Here is a 17,471-nt window from a genome sequence, read left to right on the forward strand (position 1 = left end):
ATCTATCTATCTATCTATCTATCTATCTATCTATCTATCTATCTATCTATCTATCTAAAAGTCTGTTCTTGACCGGTTTTGGCCATCTATGCTGCGATTTCCGAGAGAACACCGCCACCTACGGCCGTCATTTTTGGCCACCTTGCTCAGAGCCCCCCTCCGCCACATGTGTGCCGAGGATTTTTTCCGTCGATTAAAAATGACAGAGATATTAATGTTTTTACAAAATTCCCCATTCTCTCTGCTGCCCCCGCTGGCGGCAGGGGGGAGGGACTATAAAACCAGGAAGTGGTGTGCCATGCAGTCTCTTCAAGATGGAGGAAGGCAGAGGGTCACGTTTCTCTGAGCTGTGAATAACTGAACACATGTCTACTCAAATGTAAGTGCCCTTAGTGGTTCTAAAATGCTTGCAGAATGTGTCTATTGGTTCTAAAGCATGCAAAATGTGCCTCTATTGGTTCTAAAGCTTGCAAAAAGTGTCTCTATTGGTTCTAAAGCTTGCAAAATGTCTCTATTGGTTCTAAAGCTTGCAAAAAGTGTCTATTGGTTCTAAAGCTTGCAAAAAAATGTATCTATTGGTTCTAAAGCTTGCAAAAAAATGTATCTATTGGTTCTAAGCTTGCAAAAATATGTCTTGGTTCTAAAGCTTGCAAAAATATGTCTATTGGTTCTAAAGCTTGCAAAAATATGTCTATTGGTTCTAAAGCTTGCAAAAATATGTCTATTGTTTCTAAAGCTTGCAAAAAGTGTCTATTGGTTCTAAAGCTTGCAAAAAATGTCTATTGGTTCTAATGCTTGCAGAAATATGTCTATTGGTTCTAAAGCGTGCAAAAACATGTCTATTGGTTCTAAAGCTGGCAAATATATGTCTCTATTGGTTCTAAAGCTGGCAAAAATATGTCTATTGGTTCTAAAGCTTGCAAAAATATGTCTATTGGTTCTAAAGCTTGCAAAAATATGTCTATTGGTTCTAAAGCTAGCAAAAATATGTCTATTGGTTCTAAAGCTTGCAAAAATATGTCTATTGGTTCTAAAGCTTGCAAAAATATGTCTATTGGTTCTAAAGCTTGCAAAAAAATGTCTATTGGTTCTAAAGCTTGCAAAAAAAATGTCTATAGGTTCTAAAGCTTGCAAAAAAATGTCTATTGGTTCTAAAGCTTGCAAAAAAAAGTCTATTGGTTCTAAAGCTTGCAAAAAAACGTCTATTGGTTCCAAAGCTTGTAAAAAAAAGTCTATTGGTTCTAAAGCTTGCAAAAAAAAGTCTATTGGTTCTAAAGCTTGCAAAAATTTTTTTATTGGTTCTAAAGCTTGCAAAAAAAAGTCTATTGGTTCTAAAGTTTGATGTGGATAGAGAACTGGCTGGCAAACAGGAAGCAAGGAGTAGGAGTAAACGGGTCCTTTTCACAATGGCAGGCAGTGACTAGTGGGGTACCGCAAGGCTCAGTGCTGGGACCCCAGCTATTTACAATATATATTAATGATCTGGATGAGGGAATTGAAGGCAATATCTCCAAGTTTGCGGATGACACTAAGCTGGGGGGCAGTGTTAGCTGTGAGGAGGATGCTAGGAGACTGCAAGGTGACTTGGATAGGCTGGGTGAGTGGGCAAATGTTTGGCAGATGCAGTATAATGTGGATAAATGTGAGCTTGTCCATTTTGGTGGCAAAAACAGGAAAGCAGACTATTATCTAAATGGTGGCCGACTAGGAAAAGGGGAGATGCAGCGAGACCTGGGTGTCATGGTACACCAGTCATTGAAAGTGGGCATGCAGGTGCAGCAGGCAGTGAAGAAAGCGAATGGTATGTTAGCTTTCATAGCAAAAGGATTTGAGTATAGGAGCAGGGAGGTTCTACTGCAGTTGTACAGGGTCTTGGTGAGACCACACCTGGAGTATTGCGTACAGTTTTGGTCTCCAAATCTGAGGAAGGACATTATTGCCATAGAGGGAGTGCAGAGAAGGTTCACCAGACTGATTCCTGGGATGTCAGGACTGTCCTATGAAGAAAGACTGGATAGACTTGGTTTATACTCTCTAGAATTTAGGAGATTGAGAGGGGATCTTATAGAAACTTACAAAATTCTTAAGGGGTTGGACAGGCTAGATGCAGGAAGATTGCTCCCAATGTTGGGGAAGTCCAGGACAAGGGGTCACAGCTTAAGGATAAGGGGGAAATCCTTTAAAACCGAGATGAGAAGAACTTTTTTCACACAGAGAGTGGTGAATCTCTGGAACTCTCTGCCACAGAGGGTAGTCGAGGCCAGTTCATTGGCTATATTTAAGAGGGAGTTAGATGTGGCCCTTGTGGCTAAGGGGATCAGAGGGTATGGAGAGAAGGCAGGTACGGGATACTGAGTTGGATGATCAGCCATGATCATATTGAATGGCGGTGCAGGCTCGAAGGGCCGAATGGCCTACTCCTGCACCTAATTTCTATGTTTCTATGTTTCTAAAGCTTGCAAAAAAATGTCTATTGGTTCTAAAGCTTGCAAAAAGTGTCTCTATTGGTTCTAAAGCTTGCAAAAAAAAGACTATTGGTTCTAAAGCTTGCAAAAAAAATGTCTGTTGGTTCTAAAATGGTTCATACTAGCGCTCCAGAAAGCCCCTCTCCCCCCCCCCCCCCCCCCCCCCCCCCCCCCCCCCCCCCCCCCGGGTTGGCTTGGCTTGGCTTGGGTGTGTCTTGAAATTGAAAGGCATTACTTACTGCAAATGGTGGTATGAAGTTGAAAGGCATTACTTACTGCAAATGGTGGCTTGAGAGCTTTGGCTTGAAGTTGAAAGGCATTACTTACTGCAAATGGTGGATTGGTTGCTTTGGCTTGAAGCTGAAAGGCACTACTTACTGCAAATTATGGCTTGGGTGTGGCTTGAAGTTGAAAGACACTACTTACTGCAGATGGTGGCTTGGGTGCAATGGCTTGAAGTGAAAATGCATTACTTACTGCAAATGGGGGCGTGGGTGCATTGGCTTGAAGTTGAAAGGCACTACTTACTGCAAATTGTGGCTTGAGGTTGAAAGGCACTACTTACTGCAAATGGTTGCTTGGGTGCTTTGGCTTTAAGTTGAAAGGCGCTATTACTGCAAATGGTGGCTTGGGAGCTTTGACTTGAAGTTGAAAGGCACTACTTACTGCAAATGGAGGCTTGGGAGCTTTGGCTTGAAGTTGAAAGGCACTATTACGGCGAATGGTGGCTTGGTTGCTTTGGCTTGAAGTTGAAAAGCACTACTTACTGCAAATGGTAGCTTGGGTGTGGCTTGAAGTTGAAAGACACCACTTACTGCAAATGGTGGCATGAAGTTGAAAGGCACTACTTACTGCAAATGGTGGCTTGGGAGCTTTGGCTTGAAGTTGAAAGACACCACTTACTGCAAATGGTGGCTTGGGTGCATTGGCTTGAAGTTGAAATGCACCACTTACTGCAAATGGCGGCGGCGCGGGCACACCGCGACGCCCTGTGTCTCCCTAGAATGGGAAAAATAGCGACGATCCCCTTACCTGTTTCAAGGCTGCTCACTCGGAGCAGTCTTGTATCCATCTTGTACAGCCGACAGGAACTTCTGGACTTCGGTTCCTGCGGCTGCAACAACTTTCTGGGCGATCTCCGTCTTCCGTCTGAGCTCATCAGAGCAACAGAGCACCCGACTGGAGACCGCCAGGTGAGTCGCGGGGTTGGAGACCGCCATCCGACCCGCGGAGCCCAACCGACCCTCGGCCCTCACCCGACCCGCGGAGCTCACCCGACCCTCGGCCCTCACCCGACCCGCGGAGCTCACCCGACCCTCGGTCCTCACCCGACCCTCGGTCCTCACCCGACCCGCGGAGCTGAAGAACGCCAGGTGAGTCCCGGAGCTGGAGAACGCCACCCGACCTGTGGAGCTGGAGAACTCTACCCGACCCGTGGAGCTCACCTGACCCTCGCAGCTGGAGAACACCACCCGACCCGTGGAGCTGGAGAACACCGCGGAGCTGGAGACCACCACCCGACCCGCTGGGCTGGAGAACGCCAGGTAAGCCCCGGGGCTGGAGACCATCAGCAGAGCCGCGGGGCTGAAGAACGCCTGCGGAGCCACGGAGACGCAGATACGGAGCAACGGAGCGGCAGAACACCAGCGCGCACCAAGCCAGCTCGGCCGACCAGAAGCACCAACAGACGGCGACGCGTACGAAAATACCGCCGGGGACGCAGAGGTGGGTTAAAGGCCAGGTTAGAGCTAGCCCCACACAGGCCAGGTTAGAGCTAGCCCCACACAGGGTAGCGATTCCTAGCCTTTTCCTCGCCAACGTGCGCTCACTGGCAAACAAAATGGACGAACTCCGGCTAAGGATCGCCTCCCACAACTGGATCAAGGACTGCAACATCCTGATCTTCACGGAAACTTGGCTCAACACTGACGTTCCTGACAGCGCCATCCAGCTATCGGGGCGTCATTTACTCCGAGCGGACAGGACATCAGACTCCGGTAAGACCAGAGGTGGGGGTCTGTGCATTTATGTAAATAAAGCATGGTGCACGGACTCCACCATCATCGAGAGCCACTGCTCAGCTAACCTTGAGTTCCTCTTGGTTAGATGCAGACCGTTCTATCTGCCCAGAGAGTTCACCTCCACTGTTGTGACTGCAGCCTATATCCCTCCTGATGCTAATGCCAAGCTTGCAATGAAAGAGCTGCATACTGACATTAGCAATCAACAGACGCACAACCCCGAGGCAGCCTTCATTGTTGCGGGTGACTTCAATCACTCTAACCTGAAGACTGTACTCCCCAAATTCCACCAACATGTCTCCTTCCCCACTAGAGTAGACAAGACACTGGACAAAGTCTACACCAACATGGCTGAAGCTTACAAAGCCATTCCCCTCCCCCACCTTGGTCAGTCTGATCACGTCTCATTGTTCCTGCTCCCTAAGTACTCCCCACTCATCAGACGGGTTAAACCAACTGTGAGGACAGTTAAAGTCTGGTCAGAGGAAGCGGACTTCACACTTCAGCAGTGTTTTCGAAACACTGACTGGAAGGCGTTTGCAGCCCAGGCCACCCTTGACTCCCACACGGACATTGATTCCTACACATCCTCTGTTCTGGACTTTATAAACTCCACCATCAATAGTGTCACCTCCCTCAAACAGGTGACCATATTCCCGAATCAGAAGCCATGGATGAACAGCGAGGTCAGGCTACTGCTGAAAGCACGGGACACCGCTTTCAGGTCAGGCGATGCTCGAGCCTACAGCTCATCCAGGGCTAACCTGAAGAGGGGCATCAAGAAGGCCAAGCACTGCCATAAACTCAGGATTGAGGAGCACTTCAACAACAACTCCGACCCCCGACGCATGTGGCAAGGCATCCAGGCCATCACGGACTACAGACCCTCCAACACCACCCCCACATCCAGCGACGTCTCCTTCCTTGAGGAGCTTAATCACTTCTATGGCCGCTTCGACAGGGATAATCTAGAGACAGCCATCAAGGCTGTGCTACCTGCCGATCACCAACCCCTCACACTCACCCCCTACGATGTATACGTGGCACTGAGTAGGACTAATGAACGTAAAGCTGCTGGCCCTGACGGCATCCCCGGGTGCGTGCTCAGGGCCTGTGCTGCGCAGCTGACAGACGTCTGGACTGACATCTTCAACCTGTCACTTGCCCAAGCAGTTGGCCCCACGTGCCTTAAAACCACCTCCATCGTGCCAGTGCCAAAACACTCCACTGTGGCAAGCCTCAATGACTTCCGCCCAGTTGCACTTATTCCCATCATCACCAAGTGCTTCGAGAGGCTGGTCCTGGCACACCTCAAAAGCTGCCTACCCCCCACACTGGATCCCTATCAGTTTGCCTACCGCAAGAACAGGAGTACGGAGGATGCCATCTCAACGGCACTTCACTCCGCCCTCTCCCACCTCGACAGCAGAGACATTTACGTAAGAATGCTGTTCATCGATTACAGCTCAGCATTCAACACCATTATACCATCAAAACTGATCACCAAACTCGGTAACCTGGGCATCGACCCCTCCCTCTGCAACTGGATACTGGATTTTCTAACCAACAGACCCCAGTCTGTTAGGTTAGACAAGCACACCTCTTCAACCCTCACCCTGAACACCGGCGTTCCACAGGGCTGTGTGCTGAGCCCCCTCCTCTACTCCCTCTTCACCTATGACTGCACACCTGTACATGGTACTAACACCATCATCAAGTATGCAGATGATACAACGGTGATTGGCCTCATCAGCAACAACGATGAGTCGGCCTACAGGGAGGAGGTCCAGCACTTAGCAGCATGGTGCGCTGACAACAACCTGGCCCTTAACTCCAAGAAGACCAAGGAGCTCATTGTAGACTTCAGGAAGTCCAGGGGCGGCACGCACACCCCCATCCACATTAACGCGACGGAGGTGGAACGTGTTTCTAGCTTCAGGTTCCTGGGAGTCAACATCTCTGATGACCTCTCTTGGACCCACAATACCTCAACTCTGGTCAAGAAGGCTCACCAGCGTCTCTTCTTCCAGAGGAGACTGAAGAAGGTCCATCTGTCTCCTCAGATCCTGGTGAACTTCTACCGCTGCACCATCGAGAGCATCCTTACCAACTGCATCACAGTATGGTATGGCAACTGCTCTGTCTCCGACCGGAAGGCATTGCAGAGGGTGGTGAAAATTGCCCAACGCATCACCGGTTCCTCGCTCCCCTCCATTCAGTCTGTCCAAAGCAAGCGTAGTCTGCGGAGGGCGCTCAGCATCGCCAAGGACTGCTCTCACCCCAACCATGGACTGTTTACCCTCCTACCAACCGGGAGGCGCTACAGGTCTCTCCGTTGCTGAACCAGCAGGTCCAGGAACAGCTTCTTCCCGGCGGCTGTCACTCTAATCAACAACATACCTCGGTGACTGCCAATCACCCCCCCCCCCCCCTCCCCGGACACTTATTATTATTTATTCAAATCATTTGCTATGTCGCTCTTCCAGGGAGATGCTAAATGCATTTCGTTGTCTCTGTACTGTACACTGACAATGACAATTAAAATTGAATCTGAATCTGAATCTGAATCTGAAATGGTGGCATGAAGTTGAAATGCACTACTTACTGCAAATGGTGGCTTGGGTGCTTTGGCTTGGTTAAAAGGCACTACTGTAAATGCACTTACTTCCTGTTTGCACTGTATATTGATTTTAGATAAAACGCTACCACTTACGGCTGTGATTTTTGGCAATCTTACTCAGTCCCCCTCCGCTGAGCAGGTGCAGAGAATTCTTCCCATCAATGAAAAATAAAAGTGTTATTAGTTTTAAAAAAAACTGTTGAGTATCTCTCTCCTGTCAATCACTCCATGAAAGCCACACCTTTTCCGGGGGGGGGGGAAGGGGTTATAAAACCAGGAAATGTGGGTGTGGCTCAGTCTCTGCAAGATGGAGGAGGGAGAGGTCACGACTCGTTGTCTTTAGTAGCTTTGCACCCTACTTCAAATGGTATGAAACTGCACTTGAATTTGGTGGCCTTGCACCCTGCTAGAAGTGGTAAGAAACTGCACTTGAATTATTGGCCTTATACCCTGCTTGAAATAGAATTTCAAGGATTAGCCGTGAGTCAACTACCAGCCCACCAGCCGTGAGTGAGTGAGTTGCCAGCACAACAGGCTTGATTGACTGAGACGCCAGCCCAAGAATCCATTTGGCGCACAATTTGCATACTAGCCCTCTGGAAACCAGTCCCTTCAGCCCACAACACCCATACTAGCGCTCCAGAAAGCCCCCCCCAACTGGCCACCAATATTAGAATTGGTGGAGAGGTGGAATATTGCGTTGGATGACCAGCCCTCCTGTGTGATGCTGGGACCCAACGGGTCCCACTTAGTCTAGTATAATATTAAAACTCTGTGGCTGGCTGGCTGTGTGTGTGTGTGTTTCTGCCTGACTTGTGGGTGCCAGCCTTTGATTCGTTGCTACGCCAACACCAGACCCAGAAACGCTGAGATTTTTTCCATTTTGGTAGAGATTTCACTTTTCATTCCAAGTATCCACTCCTGATTAAATTTCGTTTTGTCGCCTCCTGCTGGCCAGCGACCATAACGGCTGCTGGCGCCCGCCTCTCGCCTCAAAGACGCCATTTAAAAACAGCCGCACTGCTGAGTGCTGGAATCTTATGTTCGGGAACGCCTTGAGTTGGGGGACCATGTCTCCCGTGGCTGCTACGGGTAGGGAACGGCTGCGTTGGGGGAGCAGACCCAACGGGTCTGCACTTGGTCTAGTATAACTATAAAAGTCTCATCTTGTGTGCTGTATGTATGTATGTTTGTATGTTTCGTATCTTCCCCAAAACGCAACGTGCTTAAATGTTACATACGTTGACTCACATTTTTGTCCTCCACACTGTAATCAGGTTCACGTAACATTTGATGCTATATTTCACATTATTGATGATTAAAGCTAAAAGAAAATGCCAAATTTAACATGTTATTTACTGTTGAAATCTTTCCTGCCAGCTTCCAACACACTTTAATACAAAGTTGCAAGACAGGAACACTCTGAACATTTCACTTCAATGGGATATCACAGCAAGTGCTTCAACAGGAGGGGGAGGGCGAATTGGTATTGCAATTGAAACTGCTGTGGCAGGCAGAGGAAGTGCAATTGGATTTTGTTTTTAAAGTCCACTGCTGAGGGAGGCAGGGGAGTGCCGGAATCTTACCTTCGGGAATGGGTTGAGTTGGGGGACCACGCCTCCCGTGGGGGCTGCGGGTTAGTGGTGCAATATTGCGTTGGGAAACGGGTTGCATTAGGGGACCAGGCCTCCCATGTAACAGGGATCCAATGGGTCCCACTTGGTCTAGTATACCTGTAAAAATGTCATCTTGTATGTGTGTGTGTTGTATGTATGTTTTGTATCTTCCTCAAAACGCTATGCATTAGCGCTGAAATTTTTACATATCCTTACTCACTTTTTTCCCATCCATGCCGTAATCAGGTTCACTTAAGATTTCATGCTATATTTCATGTTATTGATAAAGTTTAAAAAAGCTAATTTAACAAGGTTTAACTGTTAAAATCCTTCCTGCCATCTTCCAACAAACCTTCGATACAAAGTTGCAATACATGAACACTCTGTGCTTCCACCAACTTTTCACCTGAATGGGATATCATAGCCATCCACCCGACATTTGCAACAATGTTGCCATCATAGCTCCTGGTAGGACAGGAGGGGAGGGTCAATTGGTGTTGCAATTGGGGAAGTGCAATTGGAATTATTTATTTTAAGTCTGATGCTAGCAGAAGCAGGGGAGTGCTCGAATCTTACGTTCGGCAACGGTTTGAGTTGGGGGACCACGCCTCCCATGGGGGCTACGGGTTAGTGGTGCAATATTGCGTTGGGGAACAGGTCCCAGTTGGTCTCGTAACTATTAAAAGTTCTTTCATTGTGACATACCAAAATATAAAACAATTTGAATCCTTAGCATCTTTGGCCCCCTGTGTTTTGGGGTGACCTCCAACTCTGGTTCATTTGTTAAATTGCACACAGCTTCACTCGTTTGTAAACTCCATGAATATTCTCTGTCCTGTAGATTTATCGATGCAAAATTCACTGACCAAAATCTCAACCAAAAATAAACATTTGGAATCTACTTGTCCCTTTCTCTTATTATCAGATGCCCATGACGCCGTTCTGAGGTTCAATCGGGCACCTACCATTGGATTTGAGTCTGATGTGGGGAACCGTACAACAATTCGGATAGTTAATTCACAGGTAACGTCAAACAAGACTGGCATTTGTACTTACGGCATTGAGGGAAGAAACCTTCACCCCCACAGGTCAAAAGCCTTCAAATCTCTCATTTACTTTCTCCAGATGATCCCAACTAAGGATCAATTTGGATACTTATTCACAGAATGTGTGATTCAGAGGCTGCAACTTAATACTCTTGCATCTTATAACATGTATTGACCCAGTAAGGGTTGATAATATACCACAATGACCATTATTGGATATTTGTATCAGGGTGCTGGATAGCAGGTATGGGATGCACCTAAAACAAATTAATCACTGCCTATAGAGTGGCATGCTGGCGCAGCGATAGAGTTGCTGCCTTACAGCACCAGAGACTCAGGTTCGATCCTGACTATGGGTGCTGTCTGTACAGAGTGTGTACGTTCTCCCTATGGCCTGTATGAGTTTTCTCTGAGAGCTCCGGTTTCCACCCACTCTCCAAAGACATGCAGGTTTGTAGGTTAATTGGCTTGGTAGAATTGTAAATTGTCCCTAGTGTGTGTAGGATAGTGTTAGTGTGTGGGGTTTGTTGGTCGGCGTGGACTCAGTGGGCCGAAGGGCCTGTTTCCGTGCTGTCTCTCAAACTAAACTAAACTATTGTGCAACCTGAGCTCATTCACAGTTTGATGGGGCTCATAGTAAATAGTGTATGTTGCGGCAGGAAGAGCACATAAATATTAACTTACACAATGGGCAGTGACAAAATCAAATACGAGAGGTAAGAGGGACAAAGATTAAAGGTGATGTGTGGGGCGAGATATTTTTCCACAGAGGGTGGTGAGTGCCTGGAATGCGCTGCGGAGGTTGGGGTGGGGGGGGGGGGGGGGGGGGGGGGAGGGGGAGATAGCCATGTGGATCTGGAGGGATTTGGATTATGTGCAGATAGAGAAAGGTTGGTCTTGGCATTATTTTCGGGATTGGTATTGTGGGTCGGAGGGCACGTTGTTGTGCTGCACTGTTCTATGTTCTATTTGGATTTGCAGGGAATGAAGAGATACGGATTATGTGCAGGCGGCTAAGATTTGGTATTGGCATCAGCATCATGTTCGGCACAGACACTGTGGGCCAAAGAGCCAGTTCTCGTGCTGTATTGTTCCATGTTCCATTTTATTTTACATGGGATAGAGCTCTTAAAGATAGCGGAGTCAAAGGATAAGGGGAGAAGGGGAGAAGGGAGGAACAAGGTACTGATTGTGAATAATCAGCCATGATCGCAGTAAATGGCGGTGTTGGCTCAAAGGGCCAAATAGCCTACTCCTGCACCTATTGTTTATTGAAATGGTGCCATTTTTGTCCATAATGATTCCATTCGGCCATTGACTGCTGTGGGAGTGATAGGGTGGAGAAAGGACTACCTCTCAGAACTAATCAAGAACTAATCTGAGGGGCGGCAGAGTGGCATAGCAATAGATTTGCTATCTTACAGTTCCATAGGCTCTGATTCGATCCTAACCACAGGTGCTGCCTGTACTGACTGTGGGTTTTCTCTGGGTGCTCCTGTTTCCTCCCACACTCCAAAAACGTCCACATATGTAGGTTAATTGGCTCCCATAAAATTGTAAATTTTCTGTTTTTTTCCTCATATCCCTTGATTCCCTTAGCTCGACGAGCTAAATCTAACTCTCTCTTGAAAACGTACGGGGATCGCTGGTCAGCGTGGACCCAGTGGACCGAAAGGCCTGTTTCCATGCTGTATCTCTAAAGTCTAAAGCCAACAGAAGTCGTCCAGTCACGTTATTGCAAATGTTCTTTTCAACCCATAGCTTTGGATGATGCTGTTAGTTAGTTTATTGTCATTTGTACCGAGGTACAGTGAAAAGCTTTTGTTGCGTGCTAACCAGTCAGTAGAAAGACAATACATGATTACAATCGATCCATTTACAGTGTATAGGTATCTGATAAGGGAATAACATTTAGTACTGCTGCACCCGCTGAGTTTCTCCAGCATTTTTGTGTACCTTCGATCTTCCAGCATCTGCAGTTCCTTCTTGAACATTTAGTGCCAGGTAGCCTGATGGGATGAGAGAAAGTCCAATAAGCAAAAGAGCAGTGGGGTGCCAGACACATTGTGAGGTGCAGGCATGAGTTCATCAACAAAACAGTTACCACATACAATTGAGCACTGGAGACTTCTGTAATATAAATTGACTTTACTCCAAGAACTGTTTGTACATAACAAAAGGAATTCATCAGCAGTTCCTCAAAAAAAATCCCTCAAAACTATTCCTCTACTTGAACGACTTTAAACATTAATTTCACAAAACACTTGCCCCTCGGTTTGAATTGTAAGGTACAAGGTTGATTTTTTAATATTAAATGTATAATGTATATTAGGTGACAAGATTAATATTCATGACTTTTTCAGAATAACACGCTCCATTCACTAGTTAACTAAGATATTTAATGGTGATCTTACATGACATCATAAGTTAGTGGAATTATGCCATGCAGCCCATCATGATAATCCCGTCATTTAATAGAGAGTGGATAGAGAACTGGCTGGCAAACAGGAAGCAAAGAGTAGGAGTAAACGGGTCCTTCTCACAATGGCAGGCAGTGACTAGTGGGGTACCGCAAGGCTCAGTGCTGGGACCCCAGCTATTTACAATATATATTAATGATCTGGATGAGGGAATTGAAGGCAATATCTCCAAGTTTGCGGATGACACTAAGCTGGGGGGCAGTGTTAGCTGTGAGGAGGATGCTAGGAGACTGCAAGGTGACTTGGATAGGCTGGGTGAGTGGGCAAATGTTTGGCAGATGCAGTATAATGTGGATAAATGTGAGGTTATCCATTTTGGTGGCAAAAACAGGAAAGCAGACTATTATCTAAATGGTGGCCGACTAGGAAAAGGGGAGATGCAGCGAGACCTGGGTGTCATGGTACACCAGTCATTGAAAGTGGGCATGCAGGTGCAGCAGGCAGTGAAGAAAGCGAATGGTATGTTAGCTTTCATAGCAAAAGGATTTGAGTATAGGAGCAGGGAGGTTCTACTGCAGTTGTACAGGGTCTTGGTGAGACCACACCTGGAGTATTGCGTACAGTTTTGGTCTCCAAATCTGAGGAAGGACATTGTTGCCATAGAGGGAGTGCAGAGAAGGTTCACCAGACTGATTCCTGGGATGTCAGGACTGTCTTATGAAGAAAGACTGGATAGACTTGGTTTATACTCTCTAGAATTTAGGAGATTGAGAGGGGATCTTATAGAAACTTACAAAATTCTTAAGGGGTTGGACAGGCTAGATGCAGGAAGATTGCTCCCGATGTTGGGGAAGTCCAGGACAAGGGATCACAGCTTAAGGATAAGGGGGAAATCCTTTAAAACCGAGATGAGAATAACTTTTTTCACACAGAGAGTGGTGAATCTCTGGAACTCCCTGCCACAGAGGGTAGTCGAGGCCAGTTCATTGACTATATTTAAGAGGGAGTTAGATGTGGCCCTTGTGGCTAAGGGGATCAGAGGGTATGGAGAGAAGGCAGGTACGGGATACTGAGTTGGATGATCAGCCATGATCATATTGAATGGCGGTGCAGGCTCGAAGGGCCGAATGGCCTACTCCTGCACCTAATTTCTATGTTTCTATGTTAATTATTGCAGTTCTCTCAATCAGCGGTGACATTTTTATAAGGTTTGGAATGATATGCTTCACCAATTAGTCTGTACATTCGTCAGATGATTCGGCCATTTGTCCACACAACTGAGTAGACGTCTGTCTCCATTCACAATGCAGTTCGGTTTCCTGGGCATATGGCAGTCAAACAAACAGTTCCTTAAAGATAGTTACAAACATAGCAAAATAGGTGCAGGAGTAGGCCATTCGGCACTTTGAGCCAGCACCACCATTCAATATGATCATGGCTGATCATCTAAAATCAGAACCCATTCCTGCTTTTTCCCAATATTCCTTGATTCCTTTAGCCCTAAATCTCTCTTGAAAACATCCAGCGAAATGGCCTCCATTGTCTTCTGTGGCAGAGAATTCCACAGATTCACAACTCTCTGGGTGAAATAACTTTTCATCATCTCAGTCCTAAATGGCCTAGCCCTTAATCTTAAACTGTGACCCCTGGTTCTGGACTCCCCCAACATCGGGAACAATTTTCCCGCATCTAGCCTGTCCAATCTCTTAAGAATTGTATATGTTTCTATAAGGTCTGCTCTCATCCTTCGAAATTCCAGTGAATACAAGCTCAGTCGACCCATTCTTTCATCATCCGCCAGTCCCACCATCCCGGGAATTAACCTGCTGAACCTACGCTGCACTCCCTCAATAGCAATATTGTCCTTCCTCAAATTAGGAGACCAAAATTGCAAACAATACCTGTTTTGCACACAATACCTGTTTTGCACACAGGTGTGGTCTCACCAGAGCCCTGTACAACTGCAGTAGGACCTCCTTGCTCCTAAACTCAAATTCTCTTGCAATGAAGGCCAACATGCCATTAGCTTGCTTCACTGCCTGCTGTACATGCATATTTACTTTCAGTGACCGATGTAAATGGACACCCAGGTCTTTTGCATCTCCACTTTTCCCAATCTGACACCATTCAGATAATATTCTGCCTTCCTGTTCTTGCCACCAAAGTGGATAACCTCACATTTATCCACATTATACTGCATCTGCCATGCATCTGCCCACTCACCCAACCTATCCAAATCACCCTGCAGCCTCATAGCATCCTCATCGCAGCCCACACTGCCACCCAGCTTTGTGTCATCCGCAAACTTGGAGATGTCACATTTAATTTCCTCGTCAAAATCGTTAATATATATTGTAAATAACTGTGGTCCCAGCATCGAGCCTTGCGGCACCCCACTAGTCACTGCCTGCCATTTTGAAAAGGACCTGTAAATTCCTAATCTTTGCTTCCTGTCTGCCAACCAGTTCTCTATCCATGTCAATACTCTACCCCCAATACCGTGTGCTCTAATTTTGCCCACTATTCTCTTGTGTGGAACCTTGCCAAAGGCTTTTAGAAAGTCCAGATAAACCACATCCACCGGCTCTCCCTTAACCATTCTACTTGTAACATTCTCAAAAAATTCCAGAAGATTAGTCAAGCATGATTTCCCCTTCATAAATCCATACTGACTTTGACCGATCCTGTCACTACTTTCCAACAATGGAAAATGATCACCAATGCATCCACGATTTCTAGGCCACCTCCTTGAGTACTCTGGGATGTAGACCATCAGGCCCTGGGGATTTATCTGCCTTCAGTCCCAAAGGTTTACCTAACACCATTTCCTGACTAATGTGGATTCCCTTCAGTTCCTCCCACGAGATCCTTGGTCCCCTAGTATTTCTGGGAGATTGTGTCTTCCTTAGTGAAGACAGAACCAAAATACTGATCTGCCATTTCCTTGTTTCCCATTATAAATCCACCTGTCTGTGATTGTAAGGGACCTACATTTGTCTTCACTAATCTTTTCTTTTTTACATATCCAAAGAAGCTTTTACAGTCAGTTTTTATATTCCTTGCAAGTTTTCTTTCATGCTCTTCCCCAACCCACTCCCTCCCCCCCCCCCCCCCCCCCTCTTAATTAACCCCTTTGTCTTCCTCTGTTGAGTTCTAAATTTCTCCCAGTCCTCTGGCTAATTTATATGCCTTTTCCTTGGATTTAGCACTTGGTTTCCCTCGTTCACCACCTTCCCCATTTTATTTTTTCGCCAGACAGGGATGAACAATTTTTGGAGTTCATTCATGCAGTCTTTAAATCTTTGCCATTGCATCTCCACTGTCAACTGGCACACGTGACAATAAAAGACCTTTGAAACCTTTGATACCTTTAATTCCCAGCTCATACCTTCAAAGTCTCCTTTCTTTAAGTTCAGGAGTTAGAAGCTACTGCTCAGAATTCACTTACAGTGTGTCTGTAGAATGGTCTTGACCCGAGACGTCACCCATTCCTTCTCTCCAGAGATGCTGCCTGTACTGCTGAGTTACTCCAGCTTTTTGTGTCTATCTACAATGCGTTTATACTTGCTTGAGCATGAAGCCAAGAGAAAAATGAGTATCTATTTGGCAATCTCATTTCTTATTTTTTTTTAAATTTTATTTATATACCACATTTTTAGTCAACTTGCATTGACCCCAAAGTGCTTCACATAATTACATCCACACACACAGGCAAAGGTGGGTGAAGTGTCTTGCCCAAGGACACACACAGGCAAAGGTGGGTGAAGTGTCTTGCCCAAGGACACAACGACAGTATGCACTCCAAGCGGGATTCGAACCAGCTACCTTCCGGTTGCCAGCCGAACACTTACCCCATTGTGCCATCTGTCGTCCCATCTGTCTGCCCAATGGAAGACTAGGTGTCTGAAGTTATGAAGCCAATGGTTTCCAAGTAGCCGAGCTGGCCACAAAACATGTGTCTGACCTAATATTCAGTATGTTGCCAGCAGCTAGAAGGTTTACGCAGAGAATTCCAAAACCTTGTTTCGATAATGACAAGAACATTTGAAAATCTGTAAATTTGGAAGTCTCTTTGAAAGCTGCAGTGTCCCATCGGTGTTATGTAATGGTGTCATATAGGGATTGGTAGCTCCATCCATTAAACATTGTGAAACAATGAATATCTGGCTTTGATCCAGTGGCTTGTTTCCCCCTGGGTATTGCATAACTCGGCAGATTATGGATTTGAATTTGCCCAGCAGTAAAATGTTATATTCGGTGGTTGCCAATTAATTTTTTTAATTTACATTGTGGGTTTGTTTTTCCATTTGAAAAGTTGAAAATCACAATCACACCTTCAGCAGGACTGCATAACTCAAGATGAATCAAAACTGACCATAAAGAATGACTGAAATTTGTATCCCAAGTGATGATGGTAGGGTCGACAAGAAAATCTTGAAGCTATTTGTTCAAGGGATATGGGGAAAAAGCAGGAACGGGGTACTGATTTTGGATGATCAGCCATGAGTATATTGAATGGCGGTGCTGGCTCGAATGGCCGAATGGCCTACTGCTGCACCTATTTTCTATATTTCTATGTTTCTATCCAAACAAAGGCCCTTTTTTTCTGGACCCTTGCCAATGTAACGATGTCTCCAAAAGTTGAACATCTTGCACAAATATCAGGGTGATTCTGGTCTGGCAGGATCTGGCATCAACTGACATTTGAAAGTGTGAAGATTGGGAGTAAAACTCATTCACCATTTTTTAGATTGCTTGTAAACTTAAACATTTTCAACATCTAAGCATCAATGTTGTGCTGATACAGAAATACAAAGTGCCGGAGGAACTCGGCGGGTCAGGCAGCATGGACAGAGGATGTTTTGGGTTAGGACCCTTCTGCAGATTGATGAGGGGGGGAGGTTAGGGTTGAAGCAAAACCTGGAAAGTGATGGGTGGATGGAGGTGAGGGGGATTGTTTTGGATTTGAATTTGTACTTTGGAAATGGTGCCAAAATATGGTGGTGCCCGCTTGTGTAAATATACAACAACAAAAATTGACAGTGCAGTTACACGTGTGTGAAATAAAGCAGCATTGATTAGCAGATGGGTGGAGCCAATGGCAAAGGCTGGAGATGAAAAGTGGCAAAATGGTGTCAGATAAGGATAGAAGAGGAGGAGTGAAATGTAAAGCCCAAGGGAGATGCAAGGGGGTGGGGGGTGGGAGGAATGGAAAGGACAAAGGGGAGTACAACATTGGGCAATGAGCATATGGAGGGGGAGGGGGGTGGAGGAGGAGCAGAG

The 17,471-nt window shown here is 46.2% G+C and overlaps 1 protein-coding gene and 1 long non-coding RNA gene across 8 annotated transcripts in view; one reads left to right on the forward strand and one right to left on the reverse strand.

Annotated features, from left to right (window-relative positions):
• The window catches only part of st6gal1 (ST6 beta-galactoside alpha-2,6-sialyltransferase 1), a 72,377-nt gene that overhangs the window by 44,109 nt on the left and 10,797 nt on the right, over positions 1 to 17,471 (forward strand). For all 7 annotated transcript variants that reach the window (XM_033031038.1, XM_033031034.1, XM_033031036.1 and 4 more), the window contains exon 4: positions 9,648 to 9,745. In XM_033031038.1, the coding sequence (XP_032886929.1) occupies positions 9,648 to 9,745 (98 nt within the window). The remainder of the gene's footprint in view (positions 1 to 9,647; positions 9,746 to 17,471) is intronic.
• Positions 8,651 to 9,380, reverse strand: LOC116979518. Its single transcript, XR_004413738.1, has 2 exons — positions 9,299 to 9,380; positions 8,651 to 8,692 (listed from the first exon to the last, which is right to left on the reverse strand). It is a non-coding gene; the product is annotated as an uncharacterized LOC116979518 (long non-coding RNA).

Source organism: Amblyraja radiata, chromosome 13 (assembly GCF_010909765.2).
Source record: "Amblyraja radiata isolate CabotCenter1 chromosome 13, sAmbRad1.1.pri, whole genome shotgun sequence".
Lineage (NCBI taxonomy): Eukaryota > Metazoa > Chordata > Chondrichthyes > Rajiformes > Rajidae > Amblyraja > Amblyraja radiata.